Below are 18,393 nucleotides of genomic sequence, written 5' to 3' on the forward strand. Positions count from 1 at the left end.
GGAGTTAATCGCAGATTCGTTTTTTAAATGAACCACCGAGTCGATATACACTAGATACTTAACAGAAAATGAAAATTATTGGATAAAACCTTAACCTGTACCAATGTTTGTAATCTGTTGCGTGCGTTTTCTTTATTTGCTGAAATCCAGAGTTTTTAATTAAACGTTCATCAAATACAACCACCGACTTTTTCTTTTTGGGATTCAAATGGCACATACTCTGCGTTGCCACCTTTGAGAAAAAACATTCAGGAAACCGTCTAGTGGTTGTATATATTAATTACGTATTATTAAAACGTGTGGCTTTAAGCAAACAAAGGAATGCTACAACAGAGGACAAGGTCTATCGTCTGCACCGATTCCAAGGAGTCAGAGGTTCATTTAAAAAACTTTAGTCTGTGCTCAACTCCGTGGATGAAGTCATCGTGGAGTTTAGGTACTTTGCTAGGGGAGGGGGTACTGTATTAGCCAGCAAGTTGTAAGCCAAACACACAGGCCTTTCCAGGTAGAAAACATGGTACAAACATTATTGGGCACAGATAACAGCACAAAGGGCAAGAAGGTAAAGACAACAATACATCATGAGCAGCCACAATTGTCAGTAAGAGTGTCCATGATTGAGTCTATGAATGAAGAGATTGAGATAACTGTCCAGTTTGAGTGTTTGTTGCAGCTGCAGCGAGCGACCCAGGGATGTGTATGCTTTGGGGACCTTTAACAGGGGCGGCAGGTAGCCTAGTGGTTAGAGCGTTGGACTCGTAACTGAAAGGTTTAAAGATCGAATCCCTGAGCTGACATGGTACAAATCTGTTGTTCTGCCCCTGAACAAGGCAGTTAACCCACTGTTCCTAGGCCGTCATTGAAAATAATAATTTGTTTTTAACTGACTTGCCTTGTTAAATAAAGGTAAAAAAAAAAAAAGGAGTGTGACTGGCAGAACGGGTGTTGTTTGTAGAGGATGAGGGCTGCAGTAGATATCTCAGATAGGTGGGTATAATTTGTGGAACATTCCAACAGGTATCTGTAACAAAAACTTCGTAAATAACAAGGTTGCCAACAATAAGAATAAGATACCGGGCTAGGGAGTGGGCTATTTTAATTACCTTTTTTTACTCACCGTGTTTATTCTGAAAAATGTATGTACTCACTCTGGTAGCCTATCGACAAACATTAAGAATAAGCTTCATGGTGAGTTAATGCCTATTCGGAAGCTAGGTGGATTGATCATGTTACTTTGTATGCGTTGTTTGTTGGCAACCTTGTACTTTACGAAGTTTTTATGAACAGATTCCTGTTGGAATGTTCCACAAATTATACCCACCCATCTCAGATAGGGGGGAGTGAGGCCTAAGAGGGTTTTATAAATAAGCATCAACCAGTGGGCCTTGCGACAGGTATACAGAGATGACCAATTTACAGAAGAGTATAGAGTGCAGTGATGTGTCGTATAAGGAGCGTTGGTGGCAAATCTGATGGCCGAATGGTAAAGAACATCTAGCCGCTCGAGAGCACCCGTACCTGCCGATCTATACATTACGTCTCCGTAATCTAGCATGGGTAGGATGCTCATCCGAATCAGGGTTAGTTTGGCAGCTGTGGTGAAAGAGGAGCGATTACAATAGAGGAAACCAAGTCTAGATTTAACTTTAGCCTGCAGCAAACCATACTGAGTTAGTATATGTGATACACAACCAGTATGTCTATTGATAAAAAAAACGATAAAATATGTTAAACAATGATTGCAGGTTGTGTTTCACTGTTTTAGAGACCCATATGGAGGAAAAACACTTTACACAATCTCTCCACTTTTTAGGATTTGGGAGGAAGGATGTTGTGGAGCACCTCCTTCAGACAGGGGCCAACGTTCACGCCTGTGATGACGGAGGTTTGATCCCTTTGCATAACGCCTGCTCCTTTGGTCACGCTGAGGTGGTCAGCCTGCTCCTCTGTCAGGGTGCCGACCCAAACGCCCGGGACAACTGGAACTACACACCTCTCCACGAGGCTGCCATCAAGGGCAAAATAGACGTGTGCATCGGTAAGAAACATCTACGACGACATGCAACTTTTATGCTTACCTTGCATTTTGTGCTGACTTTACACACTTGAATCCGTTTTCTGTATGATAAAATAGTCCTAGCTATCTTTGAATGCAAATCTAAGGCTACTGTGTTATGAACAGCTTAATTAACGAATCAAATTTATTTATAAAGCACTTCTTACATTAGCTGATATCTCAAAGTGCTGTACAGAAACCCAGCCTAAAACCCCAAACAGCAAGCAATGCAGGTGTAGAAGCACAGTGGCTAGGAAAAACTCCCTAGAAAGGCCAAATCTAGAGAGGAACCATGAGGGGTGGCCAGTCCTCTTCTGGCTGTGCCGGGTGGAGATTATAACGGAACATATAACAGCCTAACTGCTGTAGAAATTGATAGGAGAGGCTATGTATGGTCTCTAGCTCTGCTGCTGCTTATTGTATCATCAAGTCTTACAATCAGGTTATTTTGCCCTGAAACAAACATGTCACCCCTAGTGATCTCAACAGAATCACAACATCTCAATGACATAATGGCATTTTCTAACCAGCCCATATGGTCTGGTCCTAACAGTCTCCCTGTCTCCAGGGAGAGAAACCAGACCCCATTGAAAAGAACATCAGGCCAGATCAGTTTCTCGGGGAAGAAACTAGAGCCACAGTCCCCTCTCTGTCACTTACTTTGACCTACAGTGTCTTTCGGGAAATTATTCAGACTTTTTCCACGTTTTGTTCCGTTACAGCCTTATTCTAAAATTGATTAAATAAAAACAATTCCTCAGAAATTTACACAGAATACCCCATAATGGCAAGGCGAAAACAGGTTTTTAGAAATATTTGCAAATGTATTAAAAAACAGAAATACCTTATTTACATGTATTCAGACCCTTTGGTATGAGACTTGAATTTCAGCTCAGGTGCATCCTATTTCCATTGATCATGCTTGATGTTTCTACGGCTTGATTGGAGTCCACCTGTAAATTCAATTGATTGGACATGATTTGGAAAGGCACACACCTGTCTAAGGTCCCACAGTTGACAGTGTATGTCATTGCAAAAACCAAGCCATGAGGTTGAAGGAATTGTCCGTAGGATTGTGTGGAGGCACAGATCTGGGGAAGGGTACCAAAACATTTCTGCACCATTGAAGGTCCCTAAGAACACAGTGGCCTCATCATTCTGAAATGGAAGAAGTTTCGAACTACCAAGACTCTTCCTAGAGCTGACCGCACGGTCAAGTGGAGCAATTGGGGAAGAAGGGCCTTGGTCAGGGAGGTGACCATGAACCCGATGTTAACTGACAGAGCTCTAGAGTTCCTCTGTGGAGTTGGGAGGATCTTCCAGAAGGACAACCATCTCTGCAGCACTCTACCAGTAAGGCCTTTATGGTAGAGGGAAAAGACGGAAGCCACTTCTCAGTAAAAGACACATGATAGCCAGCTTGGAGTTTGCTAAAAGGCACCTAAAGACTGTCAGACCATGAGAAACAAGATTCTCTGGCCTGATGAAACCATGATTGAACTATTTGGCCTGAATGCCAAGCGTCACGTCTGGAGGAAACCTGGCACCATCCCTATGGTGAAGCATGCTGGTGGCAGCATCATGCTGTGGGAATGTATTTCAGCGGCAGGGACTGGGTGACTAGTCAGGATCGAGGCAAAGATGAACAGTGCAAAGTACAGAGAGATCCTTGATGAAAACCTGGTCTAGAGCTCTCAGAACCTCAGACTGGGATGAAGGTTATTCTTCCAACAGGACAACAACTCTAAGTGCACAACCAAGACAACGCAGGAGTTGCTTCGGGACAAGTCTCTGAATGCCTTTGAGTGGTCCAGCCAGAGCCCGGACTTGAACCCAATATAACATCTCTGGAGAGACCTGAAAATAGTTGTGCAGCAATGCTCCCCATCCAACCTGACAGAGCTTGAGAGGATCTGCAGAGAAGAATGGGAGAAACTCCCCAAATACAGATGTGCCAAGCTTGTAGCGTCATACCCAAGAAGACTCGATTCTGTAATCGCTGCCGGAGGTGCTTCAACAAAGTACTGAGTAAAGGGTCTGAATACTTATGTAAATGTGATATTTCAGTTTATTTTAATAAATTAGCGCCAAAAAATGCCTGTTTTTGCTTTGTCGTTATGGGGTAGTGTGTGTAGATGAGGAAAAATCGTTTTTTAAATCAAGTTTAGAATAAGGCTGTAACGTAAGAATGTGAAAAAAGTCAAGGGGTTCGAATACTTTCCAAAGGCACTGTATATATTGGCAAGAGAGTTTATTTTCTCCCATTGCTGTAATGGAATTATCCCTGCATTGACCAAGAGTTGAGACACGAGTTGTCTATACGCCTTCAGAGCAGTGTGCTTTTTAGCATCTGGTTCTTTGAATTATGCTTGACTACTATATTTGTTGGCTCTTGAGAATGCAGCTGGTTTCTTGTTGCAGTCTCTCTGCTGTGAAATGCGCATCGTGGCACAGGGATGAGCACGCTATTCTCTCTAGTGGGTAATGATCTGAATTAAGTTGATGTGCCGTACACCGATTAATACTTCCTCTTGACTTTGATGGTTATGTTATCTTCCCGGACACTTATTATTGAGGAGAATATTTGAAAACCTCACTAACCATGTTTCCATCCACAATTGTTATGCAAGCAAAGTGATATTGATGCTCCTTTCATATATAATATATATATACACTGCTCAAAAAAATAAAGGGAACACTTAAACAACACAATGTAACTCCAAGTCAATCACACTTCTGTGAAATCAAACTGTCCACTTAGGAAGCAACACTGATTGACAATAAATTTCACATGCTGTTGTGCAAATGGAATAGACAAAAGGTGGAAATTATAGGCAATTAGCCAGACACCCCCAATAAAGGAGTGATTCTGCAGGTGGTGACCACAGACCACTTCTCAGTTCCTATGCTTCCTGGCAGATGTTTTGGTCACTTTTGAATGCTGGCGGTGCTCTCACTCTAGTGGTAGCACGAGACGGAGTCTACAACCCACACAAGTGGCTCAGGTAGTGCAGCTCATCCAGGATGGCACATCAATGCGAGCTGTGGCAAGAAGGTTTGCTGTGTCTGTCAGCGTAGTGTCCAGAGCATNAGACGTGGAGGAGGCCGTAGGAGGGCAACAACCCAGCAGCAGGACCGCTACCTCCGCCTTTGAGCAGGAGGAGCACTGCCAGAGCCCTGCAAAATGACCTCCAGCAGGCCACAAATGTGCATGTGTCTGCTCAAACGGTCAGAAACAGACTCCATGAGGGTGGTATGAGGGCCCGACGTCCACAGGTGGGGGTTGTGCTTACAGCCCAACACCGTGCAGGACGTTTGGCAAATCATTCTCTCTACTATTATTCTGACATTTCATATTCTTAAAATAAAGTGGTGATCCTAACTGACCTAAGACGGAATATTTACTAGGATTAAATGTCAGGAATTGTGAAAAACTGAGTTTAAATGTATTTGGCTAAGGTGTATGTAAACTTCCGACTTCAACTGTATATTGAGGTTCTGATTCTGATGACAGGATGATCGATGCGTGACTGCCATTTGACAGTTAAAAAAATGATCCATAATGTCATCATGTAGACTAGCATACCCGCACTGTATCTGCAAGCTGTTGGCTTGAGCGCACGTACCAAGACCAGAGTAGGCACATTATTATTACAATTATTTTGCAAAACCTTTTTTAGTGTGTAGAGCAGCTTTAATATTGCAGATAGAATCGACAATTTATCAATGTAATTGTCTGCCTAATTTCCATTCCCCCATATGTATTCTTTTGTAAATATATACACTACCATTCAAAAGTTCGGTCACTTGTGTCCTTGTTTTTGAAAGAATAGCCCATTTTTTTGTCCATTAAAATAACATCAAATTGATCATAAATACAGTGTAGACATTGTTAATGTTGTAAATGACTGTTGTAGATGGAAACGTCTGATTTTTAATGGAATATCTACATAGGTGTATAGAAGCCCATTATCAGCAACCATCACTCCTGTGTTCCAATGGCACATTGGGTTAGCTAATCCAAGTTTATAATTTTAAAAGGCTAATTGATCATTAGAAAACCCTTTTGCAATTATGTTAGCACAGCTGAAAACTGTTGTACTGATTTAAAGAAGCAATTAAACTGCCCTTCAGACTAGCTGAGTATCTGGAGCATCCGCATTTGTGGATTCGATTACAGGCTCAAAATGGCCAGAAACAAAGTACTTTCTTCTGAAACTCGTCAGTCTATTCTTGTTCTGAGAAATGAAGGCTATTCCATGCGAGAAATTGCCAATAAACTGAAGATCTTGTACAACGATGTGTACTACTCCCTTCACAGAACAGCGCAAACTGGCTCTGACCAGAATAGGTAGGTAGGCCCCGGTGCACAACTGAGAAAGGGGACAAGTACATTGGGGCGGCAGGCAGGTAGCCTAGTGGTTAGAGCGTTGGGCCAGGAACCGAAAGGTTGCTAGATCGAATCCCCGAGCTGAGAAGGTAAAAATCTGTCGTTCTGCCCCTGAACACGGCACTTAACCCACTGTTCCTAGGCCGTCATTGTAAATAAGAATTTGTTCTTACATGACTTGCCTAGTTAAATAAAGGTTAAATAAAAAAAATGTAGTATCTAGTTTGAGGAACAGACGCCTCACAAGTCCTCAACTGGCAGCTTCATTAAATAGTACCCCCGAAACACAGGTCTGAACGTCAACAGTGAAGAGGCGACTCCGGGTTGCCTCTTCACCAGTTCAGACAGTTCCGTACTTTCTCCGTATTCCACTTGCGTCTTCCATTTTTGCAGTAATGCTGCAATTAATTGGTTGTAATTTAGTTTCCATATGTTTTTTTTTTAGCTGCGTGTGTGATTTAACTCCACCAACCCTATTTATGATATAATTAGACCGTTTTCACCATAATATTGGTTGTCATATTTGTTCTGTCTTTTCTGGTGGATTAAACTGAAATGGCAAGTAACTTTCTATGGTTTGTTTTAAAAAATAGCAATATTTTGGAGATTATTTATATAATAACTGAAAGTTTTGCTATTTAACGCAACAGTTTTGGTGAAAAGAAATCTAGGTTAGAGTTAAATGTGATGGAAGCACATTGGACTTTAGATTTTTGTTTGGTACATGAAACGTTAATCAAAAAAAGAACATTTTGTGTACACTGTCATTTGGTGGAAACACACTGGTGGGGAAAATGAACATATTTTTTAATATTCACAAGTCTGTTGCCAATTGGATGGAAATTTAGCTACACAGATTGTTGGTTTGTGAGCTGCTGTTCGTCAGAACTGGGCATGTAAGGAGATATTCACTCATGCTTTTGCTTGTCTCAGATATTATATACATCTTTTTGTGTGTTATGAATGAAAATAATTCCAGCAGAAATTAAACAGTAACCATTAAGTGACTTTAGCCTAATTTCAGCAGTGCAAGTTCATTAACATAAAAACACTCACTCTGCTCATCTCATGCCAGAATGTAGTTACTACACACATTTCTCACTCGCACAGAGACTAATAACATTTGGACAGGCTCCCATTCACTAGTGATGGTGGGGGGGATCGATAGTTGCATACCACAATATTATTTTGGGGCGATTATTATTCCCTAAAAAATATATAAACGCAACATGTAAAGTGTTGGTCCCATGTTTCATGAGCTGAAATAAAATATCTCTGAAATTTTCCATATGAACAAAATGTGTATTTCTCTCAAATTTTGTGCAGAAATTTGTTTACATCCCTGTTAGTGAGCATTTCTCCTTTGCCAAGATAATCCATCCACCTGACAGGTGTGGCATACCAAGAAGCTGATTAAACAGCATGATCATTACACAGGTGCACCTTGTGTTTGGGACAATAAAATGCCACTAAAATGTGCAGTTTTGTCAAACAACACATTACCACCGATGTCTCAAGTTTTGAGGGAGCGTGCAATTGGCATGCTGACTGGAGGAATGTCTACCAGAGCTCTTGCCAGATAATTGAATGTTCATTTCTCTGCCACAATTAGCCTCCAACGTCGTTTTAGAGAATTTGCCAGTACATCCAACCGGCCTCACAACCGCAGACCACGTGTAACCTCTCCAGACCATGACCTCCACATCTGGTTTCTTTGCCTGCGGGATCATCTGAGACCAGCCACCCGGACAGCTGATGTATCTGTGGGTTTGCACAACTAAGGCTGTGTCGGTCATGACAGCCGGTGATTTTCAAGCAATTAACTGTCGGTCTCACGGTAATTGACTGTTAATTAACATAAAGACATTTAGCATCTCCTGCTTCCACACATAGCCTACAAGCCACTGATGCAGACCTTTGGAACATCTACATTTTAAAAAGTCGATTAAATCCATATAATATAGCCTACACCGTCACAATAAATCAATCATTTATTTTAGACAGGTCTAAAGAAGCATGATATGAAGAAAATGTAGTATATTTCAGCAGAACAGAATTGCTAGTTGCTAGTTGCCCTGATCTGGCTATGCCAAATGGCTGTGGGCTACACTATTCTAAGATTTGCTTAGAATTCCGTGGCATTATTTTATAGTATGAGGAATACAATTGAACAAAGTGGAAATAAAATGATTTGAGAGTGCGCACATGCGGCCACATGCGGCTATTCTGTGTTGACCGGTTAATAAAGAAATATGTACTCCTATATGCTTAATTTAGAGTTATTAATGTAACTTTTGTTGTTCTACAAACGTTGGGCTATATGTTTTGATATTTAATACATTGTAAGGCTGCATGATGCGACGCTAATGATGATTTTGAAAAAAGTCGCTTGAAAGGCATGAGCTCTGCTTTGCTTTTTTGCGCAGGTTGTACACACTTCATCAGTCTCTCATTCACAATTTGACAAGCACTTGATAATGCCTCGAATTTCACGGCGGCATCCCCTTTGTGTGGCTGTAATGCATTTTGGTCTGGAGTGCTGCGATGTGCCCTTCTCCCTGAGTGCTGCGCGCTCCTAGCACCTCTCACTCACATGGCTCCCCATCACGTGATCGGGTCTTTCATACAGGCTACAAGTGAAGACAGACACATCGTGGATGCAACTGCGCGGGTCCTTTTCCAATTCTGAGGTGCATATTGAAGATATTAGAAGGACTGTCCACATTTACTTTTCGTCAGCCAACAAAATGAGTAGGCCTAACGAACAGCAAAAGCACTAGCCTATGTCAACCTACTATCCCCCATAGTACGAAAGTTGACCAATTCTGTGCAATAAATAAATATTCCAAACATAGTCTGGGACAGTTGTGAGATGCAATAGATCCCAAATTAATACCTTTTTTACGAAATATGGCTGACGCAACAGATCAGAACGTTTAGCTTAAAATGTTAGCCTAATAGTTAATTATTTCTTCCATTATAAGCGCAGCAATGCACACATGGTAGTAGGCTATAAGCGCAAATGTTCCATTTAGTGGGAAAATACCATTATCATAAGTGACRGCAAATGCGATTATGCATGTAATGCTTTTATTATTAAGATGCATTTTTATGGAGAAAATTATTTTCCCCTAACTTGAAACTCACACGCTGCTTAAGGCTCTACACACCTTGTAAAGCGGATTAATGTGCTTCATTTTAATAAGTTATTTGGCCACTTTAGTTGTGATAGAAACCTTATCTAAACATATAGGCCTATGGGCTAGGCTACAGGAGTTGTGCGACTGATTCGAAAAAGTCGGCAAAAAAAGGAATTGTTTCTTGCCTTATGCTGGGCATCATTCACAAGTGATAGGCTAATATTGTTACCCATCTGACTTCTTGATTTTATCTTGTTTTTACATATACTATATGTGTGAAATTTGTTTTGATATAGAATGGACCATTATGCACCTGTCTCGAAACGGGGCAGCGGGAAAAATACATGTAATCTATGCACTTAAATAGCAAATGGAGGACGCCTTTCCGTGGTTCATTTTCATGCCAGGCAGGTTGGATATACTCCTGTTGTAAATATAACCGATGTGCTAAATATGAAGAAAGTTGAGAAATAAATATAGTAGGCCGGGCCTATGATGGGATCCTCTTCTTTTTAATATCGACCATCACTTCTCGCGCAGTTGCATAGTATATAGAAATGTTGCGCAACATGAGCTCATGGGCTCTCATGAAGTGTTTGATTAGATTTGATTACGTTTGCATTGATGTCAGAGTGATTAGAGGGACAATAGAGTGCTTGAGTACCAGGCAGTTAGCAAGTTTGGTAGGCTACTAATGACCATCACTTGGAGAAGCCTAATTACCGTGACTAAACGGTCACTTGGAATTGAACTGCCTTCATGACTCATGACTGCCGGTGTGGCGATAATACGGGACACCGCAACAGCCATATGCACGACCAAATAATTTCTGCGCAAACGGTCAGAAACCGTCCCGGAGAAGCTCACCTGCGTGCTCGTCGTCTTTACCAGGCTCTTGACCAGACTGCAGTTTGTTGTTGTAACTGACTTCAGTGGGGAAATGCTCACCTTTTGAAGGCCACTGGCGCATTGGAGAATTGTACCGGGCAAATGGCAGACGGCGTGTATGGAGTTGCGTGGGCTAACATCATAATGCAATGAAATCGTAGTATGGAATCCTAATACGTATAGAATGGCAATACACATCGTGTCAGCACCTAAGTATCAGGATGATATGATCAGGCCCCCTCCATCCTCTCCATCTTGTCAGCTAGCTCTGTCACTCCACAGTGGCTGGTGTTTGTATGCTGAGCACTCTCCCGCCCTCTCGTTTATCATTGTTGTAGGTGTTATTGGCCGTGTTAGCCAGCTGCACGCGCAGCACCATGGGAACAGGGTGAGCGACGACGGCAAGGCAAATGGCTCATCTACTCCAGCTTTGGGAGTGTCTCTCTTTGGTGTGTGTGTGTGTGTTTGGAGGGTGGAGGTCACTGAAGTATCTTGTGTGGGTTTACATTATGAGGGGGAAGGAGGTGTTGTTGCTGTACAGGAACAGCTGAGCTCGCTCGCTCTTGCTCCCTCTCTCGCTCTCGCTCATGTGTGACAGACAGATAGATAGGCAGGCAAGCTGTCAGAGGAGCACCTGCGAATCTTAATCACCCCGTCGCCATCATTTACGCCTTGACACGACACCAAGCCCCCTCCACACTGCCCCATCCCTCTCTCCACTGCCCCCTCCACCAGCACGGCCACCCCTCCATCAGACTCCCACTGACTGCCTGTCATACCTCGGCTCTCTGCTCTGCCTCCAGCTAACGCAGCAGCGTATGAGAGCCTACCTGCATATTAATCTGTTACAGGACTGAGACTGCTGCTATAGCCCAGCATATATCTATTTTACAGAGGGCTCCTTTTCATTGGATTTGTTCACTCTTTCTTCCACCAAGGCTTTCTCTTTAGTGTCTCCCTGCTCCTTTAGTTACCAGGCTAGTAGGACAGGAGTGGATGTGGAAGACAATGTGATTTGGTGCAGTGCTAAATCACATTTGTGTTGAGGAATGGGTGAGTTAACGTGTGGCGTGCGTCACCGATGTGGAAGGAGAGAGAGGCAGGCAGGCAGACAGACAGACATGGGCTCCCATTTAGCCAAGTGATCATCCGAGTGGCGATGTTGAGAAAAGCTGCTGCTGCTGCTCGCTTGACTGAATACGTATGATGACAAATGGCTCTGAAAGCTAGCACCCTCACCCTGTTCTGCTGCGTATAAAAGGGTGTATGTGATTTGAGAGGTGCGATCCAGATTGAGTAGGAGTTGTCTTTAACCGACCCTCTTGTTTTCCTCTCCCGACCTCCCTCCCCATTGACTCTTTCTTTCTTTCATTGTCCTGCTCCCTGATTTGAGTGCAGAGCAGTTCTCTGCCTCTCTCCCTTTGTGTGTCTTCTGTGTGTATTGTTCAGTGTGTAAACCTTGGTAATACATAGAGCAGTGTGGGTGTGTGAAGTGAAGAACGACTGAAGCATAGTAGTGTTGCAGGATGTGATTGGTAGTGTGTGCGCGTGTGTTTTTTGGGATAGAGCTGAGAGTTCGGGGCCGCTGGTCTCCTTACGAGCGAGGTCTCTGCTGTTCATCCACTCAGACAATCACTCATCTGGGGGAGATTAAAACGCTGCACCCTGGGAAACATGTCCTTTTTTCCCCCCATCTCTCTTCTTTCCCCTCCCTTACTCTGTCTCTAACCCTCTGCTCTTTTATTGTCACGCTCACTCGCTCTCTCTCTCATTCCCTCTCCCACCCTGGGCTAGAGAGAGAAAGGCAGGCAGGCGGGCTTTGATATTCTGCTCTCATACCTGTGCTGGAGTCACATGGTAGTGCCCGAGTCCTCCTGCCTGTTTTTCTAATATGGCTTTTTCCCCTCCTCACCTCCACCGCAGCATTCAGTTTGGGCAGTTGTTTTTTCCCCTCTTGCTGCCTGCTGTCGCTCCGGTCCTCCGTTCTCACGACGCACCGCTGGTGTGCGATGTATGTTTATGTCGGCAGCATGCCGCGGAGCCAGAGAGTGCTAGCGGGCAGCAGTGGCGGCAGCGCTAGTCCTGGTGTTAGCAGCGGCGGTCTGTGTCTGTCCCTGCCTGAGCTCAGCTACTGTCTCTGTTTCCCCTGTACAGTGCTGCTCCAGCATGGAGCCGACCCCAACATTCGCAACACCGACGGCAAGAGTGCCCTGGACCTTGCCGACCCATCCGCCAAGGCTGTGCTCACTGGTAAGTGATGAGCGATTATTATGTATTTTTTTAAATTTTATTTTACCTCTTCCTCCCTCTTTCTTTCTCTCAGGTTACCTCTATCACTCTTAAGTCTCTCTACCTCCACTGCACTCTTTCTCTCTACCTCTCTCGCGCTCTCTACCTCTACCACTCTATCTCTCTTTGTATCTACCAGTCTTTCTCTTTGTGTCTACATACCTTCACCTCTAGCAGTCTCTCTACCCCTCGCTCTCTCTACCACTCTTTCTCTCTTCCTATGTACCTGACCTCTTGCGCCTCACCTCTACTTCCACCTCTCTCTCGCTCTTTCCCAGAGATAAGTTGTATCCACACTACTCTATCCTTCATCCTCTTCCATGGTCTTATCTGTTGATTTTGTGTGTGAGTTGGTTGTGTGATTCTCTCCTTTCAGCAGTCAGACAAATCCATAATTAGGCTGTTCCGTTGTGTTTCTGTTCTTTCACGCTCTCTCTGTTCACGCGGTTTCATCATATTCCCTGGCTGGTAGATAAATTTAAGAGCGATACAGAGCGGAGAACTGTCCTAAAAGGCTATCCCACCCACCTTGTAAACATAAATCACAGAGAGGATGTTATTTGTCTGGAACTTTTGTATGTGATGCAAACGTGAACTGATTTTGATAACAGTATTCAACAACAAAACATTCACATGATACGAGAGCAGACAGGACTATTACACACTCAGAAAGCGTTTAGTACGTTGGAGTGTGGCACGCAAGAAGAGCAACCCACTGTTTACTGTTGCCTGTTTGTCCTCTGTTGCTGAATATGACCGTGACACAAACTTCAGCTTATTGATTGCTGTGTGTAGACCGCAGTATTAAGCCGTGCGTGTGTGTTTAGATTTCTTGGATGTATAATGATGCTGATACAACATCTTAATTATACCACCTGCTAGGACTTTCCTTTTGAGACACTGTCAGTGAACTGATGTGATCCAGGTAGAAAAGGCCCATCACTGTCACACTAAACTCTGGCCTTGTAGTATCATGACCCGGCTATCAACAATCACCAGACGACTTTCATGGTTTGAGATAGAGCAGCCGAGAGGACTGTATTGTCTGTATAAATAGTGTAGCAGCGAGAGAGGACTGTACTGTCTGTATAAATAGTGTAGCAGCGAGAGAGGACTGTACTGTCTGTTATACATAGTTAAGCAGGAGAGGACTGTACTGTCTGTTATAAATAGTGTAGCAGCGAGAGAGGACTGTACTGTCTGTATAAATAGTGAAGCAGAGAGAGGACTGTACTGTCTGTATAAATAGTGTAGCAGAGAGAGACTGTACTGTCTGTATAAAAAGTGTAGCAGCGAGAGGGACTGTATGTCTGTATAAATAGTGTAGCAGAGAGAGGACTGTACTGTCTGTATTAAATAGTGTAGCAGCGAGAGAGGACTTTATGTCTGTAAATAGTTGTAGCAGCGAGAGAGGACTGTACTGTCTGTATAAATAGTGTAGCACGAGAGAGGGACTGTACTGTCTGTATAAATAGTGTAGCAGCGAGAGGACTGTACTGTCTGTATAAAAGTGTAGCAGCGAGGAGGACTGTACTGTCTGTATAAATAGTGTAGCAGCGAGAGAGGACTGTGACTGTCTGTATAAATAGTGTAGCAGCGAGAGGACTGTACTGTCTGTATAAATAGTTGTAGCAGCGAGAGAGGACTGTGCTGGTCTGTATAAATAGTGTAGCAGCGAGAGAGGACTGTACTGTCTGTATAAATAGTGTAGCAGCGAGAGAGGACTGTACTGTCTGTTATAAATAGTGTAGCAGCGAGAGAGGACTGTACTGTTCTGTATAAATAGTGTAGCAGCGAGAGAGGACTGTACTGTCTGTATAAAAATGTGTAGCAGCGAGAGAGGACTGTACTGTCTGTTAAATAGTGTAGCAGCGAGAGAGGACTGTACTGTCTGTATAAATAGTGTAGCAGCGAGAGGACTTACTGTCTGTATAAAGTTAGCAGCGAGAGGGACTGTACTGTCTGTATAAATAGTGTAGCAGAGAGAGACTGTACTGTCTGTATAAATAGTGTGTAGCCAGAGGAGGACTGTACTGGCTGTATATAAGTGTAGCAGCGAGAGAGGACTGTACTGTCTGTATAAATAGTGTAGCAGCGAGAGAGGACTGTACTGTCTGTATAAATAGTGTAGCAGCGAGAGAGGACTGTACTGTCTGTAATAAAGTTGTAGCAGCGAGAGGACTGTACTGTCTGTATAAATAGTGTAGCAGCGAGAGGACTGTCTGTCTGTATATAATAGTGTAGCAGCGAGAGGACTGTACTGGTTGTATAAAAGTGAGCGAGGACTGACTGTCTGTATAAATATGAGCAGAGAAGGACTGTACTGCTTGTATAAATAGTGTAGCAGAGAGAGGACTGTACTGTCTTTATAATAGTGTAGCAGCGAGAGGACATGTACTGTCTGAAATAGTATTGTAGCAGCAAGAGAGGACTGTACTGTCTGTATAAATAGTTGTAGCACGAGAGAGGACTTACTGTCTGTATAAATAGTGTAGCAGCGAGAGAGGACTTGTACTGTCTGTATAAATAGTTGTAGCCGCGAGAGAGGACTGTACTGTCTGTATAAATAGTGTAGCAGCGAAGAGGACTGTACTGCTTGTATAAATAGTGTAGAGAAGAGGACTGTACTGTCTGTATAAATAGTGTAGCAGCGAGAGGACTGTACTGTCTGTATAATAGTGTAGCAGAGAGAGGACTGTACTGTCCTGTATAAATAGGTAGCACGAGAGAGGACTTACTGTCTGTATAATAGTGTAGCAGAGAGAGGGACTGTACTGTCTGTATAAATAGTTGTGTAGCTAGCGAGAGGCTGTACGTTCTGTATAATAGTTTGTAGCAGAGAGAGGGACTGTAGATTCTGTAGTAAATAGTGTAGCAGACGAGAGGACTGTATGTGTCGTATTAAATAGTGTGCAGAGAGGACTGTACTGTCTGTATAAATAGGTAGCAGAGAGAGGACTGTACTGTCTGTATAAATAGTGTAGCAGCGAGAGAGGACTGTACTGTCTGTATAAATAGTGTAGCAGCGAGAGGAGAACCCCTCCAGTCACTGGAGTACTCCAGATAATTGTTACATATCGACTTTTCTTATCTCTCTCTGCACTTTGCGCCAGCACTCTGTCCGACCCTCATGCTGCTCAAGGCCCCGACGCTCTCTCCCAGAGCAAAGCTAACAGTGTTCACACACATACTAGGGAAGGGGGTTTAAAACAATTTTACTATTCAAATAGTATCATGAATTTTTGCCCTAAATCTGGATATTCTAAATACATGATTTTTAAAATTAAACAGTTTGTTTTGTTACTTTTTTTTATTTAATTGTTTTAACCTGATCACTGCTGTGTGAGGGAGAGAGGCTGGTACTCTATTGCTGTAAAGGGGCTTGGAGCGAGTAGACGGGAGGGAGATGGAGTGTCACAGTAGCCACTAGCCACGGCAACTAGGCTACAGCCAAGACAAGCTAACTTGTAGCAGCCACAGTGTTATTTATCATCACATATAACGGTGCCTGTCTTGACTGAAGTAGCCTAGAGAGAGGCTGGACAATAGAACTAGAGGTCAGCCGATTATGATTTTCCAACGCCGATACCGATTTATTGGAGGACCAACAAAAGCCGATACCGATTTATTTTGATTTGTAATAATGACAATTACAATAATACTGAATGAACACTTTTCTTTTACCTCAATATAATACATCAATAAAATCATTTTAGCCTCAAATAAATAATGAAACATGTTCAATTTGGTTTAAATAATGCAAAAACAAAGTGTTAGAGAAGAAAGTAAAAGTGCAATGTGTGCCATGTAAGAAAGCTAATGTTTAAGTTCCTTGCTCAGAACATGAGAACATATGAAAGCTGGTGGTTCCTTTTTAAGTCTTCAATATTCCCAGGTAAGAAGTTTTAGGTTGTAGTTATTATATGAATTATAGGACTATTTCTCTCTATACCATTTGTATTTCATATACCTTTGACTATTGGATGTTCTTATAGGCACTTTAGTATTGCCAGTGTAACAGTATAGCTTCCGTCCSTCTCCTCGCRCCTACCTGGGCTCGAACCAGGAACACATCGACAACAGCCACCCTCGAAGCATCGTTACCCATCGCTCCACAAAAGCCGCGGCCCTTGCTGAGCAAGGGGAACAACTACTCCAAGTCTCAGAGCGAGTGACGTCACCAATTGAAACGCTATTAGCGCGCACCCCGCTAACTAGCTAGCCATTTCACATCYGTTACACCAGTCTAATCTCGGGAATTGATTGGAGTCAAAAACAGCTCAATGCTTGAAGCATTGCGAAGAGCTGCTGGCAAACGCACGAAAGTGCTGTTTGAATGAATGCTTACGAGCCTGCTGCTGCCTACCATTGCTCAGTCAGACTGCTCTATCAAATATCAAATCATAGACTTAATTATAACATAACGCACAGAAATACGAACCTTTGGTCATTGATATGGTCGAATCCGGAAACTATAATTTCGAAAGCAAAACGTTTATTCTTTCAGTGAAATACGGAACCGTTCCATATTTTATCTAATGGGTGGCATCCCTAAGTCTAAATATTGCTGTCACATTGCACAACCTTCAATGTTATGTCATAATTATGTACAATTCTGGCAAATTAATTACGGTCTTTGTTAGGAATAAATGGACTTCACACAGTTCGCAGCGAGCCAGGCGGCCCAAACTGCTGCATATACCCAGACTGCTTGCACGGAACGCAAGAGAAGTGACACAATTTCCCTAATTGTAAGAAATTCATGTTAGCAGGAAATATTAACTAAATATGCAGGTTTAAAAATATATACTTGTGTATTGATTTTAAAGAAAGACATTGATGTTTATGGTTAGGTTTGGTGCAACGACAGTGCTAAATCATCACCCGTTTGACAAAGTAGGCTGTGATCCGATGAGAAATTAACAGGCACCGCATCGATTATATGCAACGTAGGACACGTTACATAAACTAGTAATATCACCCATGATTAGTTAACTAGTGATTATATTCAGATTGATTGTTTTTTATAAGATAAGTTTAATGCTAGCTAGCAACTTACCATGGCTTCTTGCTGCCCTCGCGTAACAGGTAGTCAGCCTGCCATGCAGGCTCCTTGTGGAGTGCAATGTAAGGCAGGTGGTTAGAGAGTTGGACTAGTAACTGGAAGGTTGCAAAAACGAATTCCCAAGCTGACAAGGTAAAAATCTGTCATTCTGCCCCTGAACAAGGTAGTTAACCCACCGTTACTAGGCCTTCATTTAAAATAAGAATGTGTTCTTAACTGACTTGCCTAGTTAGATAAAGGTGTAAAAAAACACAAAAAAAACGTCCAAATCGGTGTCCAAAAATACCGATTGCCGATTGTTATGAAAACGGCCCTAATTAATCGGCCATTCCGATTAATTTGTCGACCTCTAAATAGAACGAGTTACAATTCACCCAAGTCTGAAAAACAGCAAAAGAACATTGGCTAAGCTGGAACACTAGCGCGAGCCCATAGCAAATGAATGGAATTGAATGCTCGCGGAGCCTGTTTTGACTGGATTGATGCTTAGAATTTCATTTCGCCTAAAATGCACAAAACAATGTATCCCTTTTTATTTTACCACTACAATCTGTTCGTCGGACAA

The 18,393-nt window shown here is 42.8% G+C and overlaps 1 protein-coding gene across 2 annotated transcripts in view; it reads left to right on the forward strand.

Annotated features, from left to right (window-relative positions):
• Positions 1–18,393, forward strand: part of LOC111961385 (poly [ADP-ribose] polymerase tankyrase-1) — a 232,352-nt gene that overhangs the window by 750 nt on the left and 213,209 nt on the right. For both annotated transcript variants that reach the window (XM_023983607.2, XM_023983608.2), the window contains exons 2-3: positions 1,814–2,038; positions 12,629–12,724. In XM_023983607.2, coding sequence (XP_023839375.1) covers positions 1,814–2,038; positions 12,629–12,724 — 321 coding nt within the window. The remainder of the gene's footprint in view (positions 1–1,813; positions 2,039–12,628; positions 12,725–18,393) is intronic.

The sequence above is a fragment of the Salvelinus sp. IW2-2015 genome, linkage group LG4q.1:29 (genome assembly GCF_002910315.2).
Source record: "Salvelinus sp. IW2-2015 linkage group LG4q.1:29, ASM291031v2, whole genome shotgun sequence".
Taxonomy (NCBI): Eukaryota; Metazoa; Chordata; class Actinopteri; order Salmoniformes; family Salmonidae; genus Salvelinus; species Salvelinus sp. IW2-2015.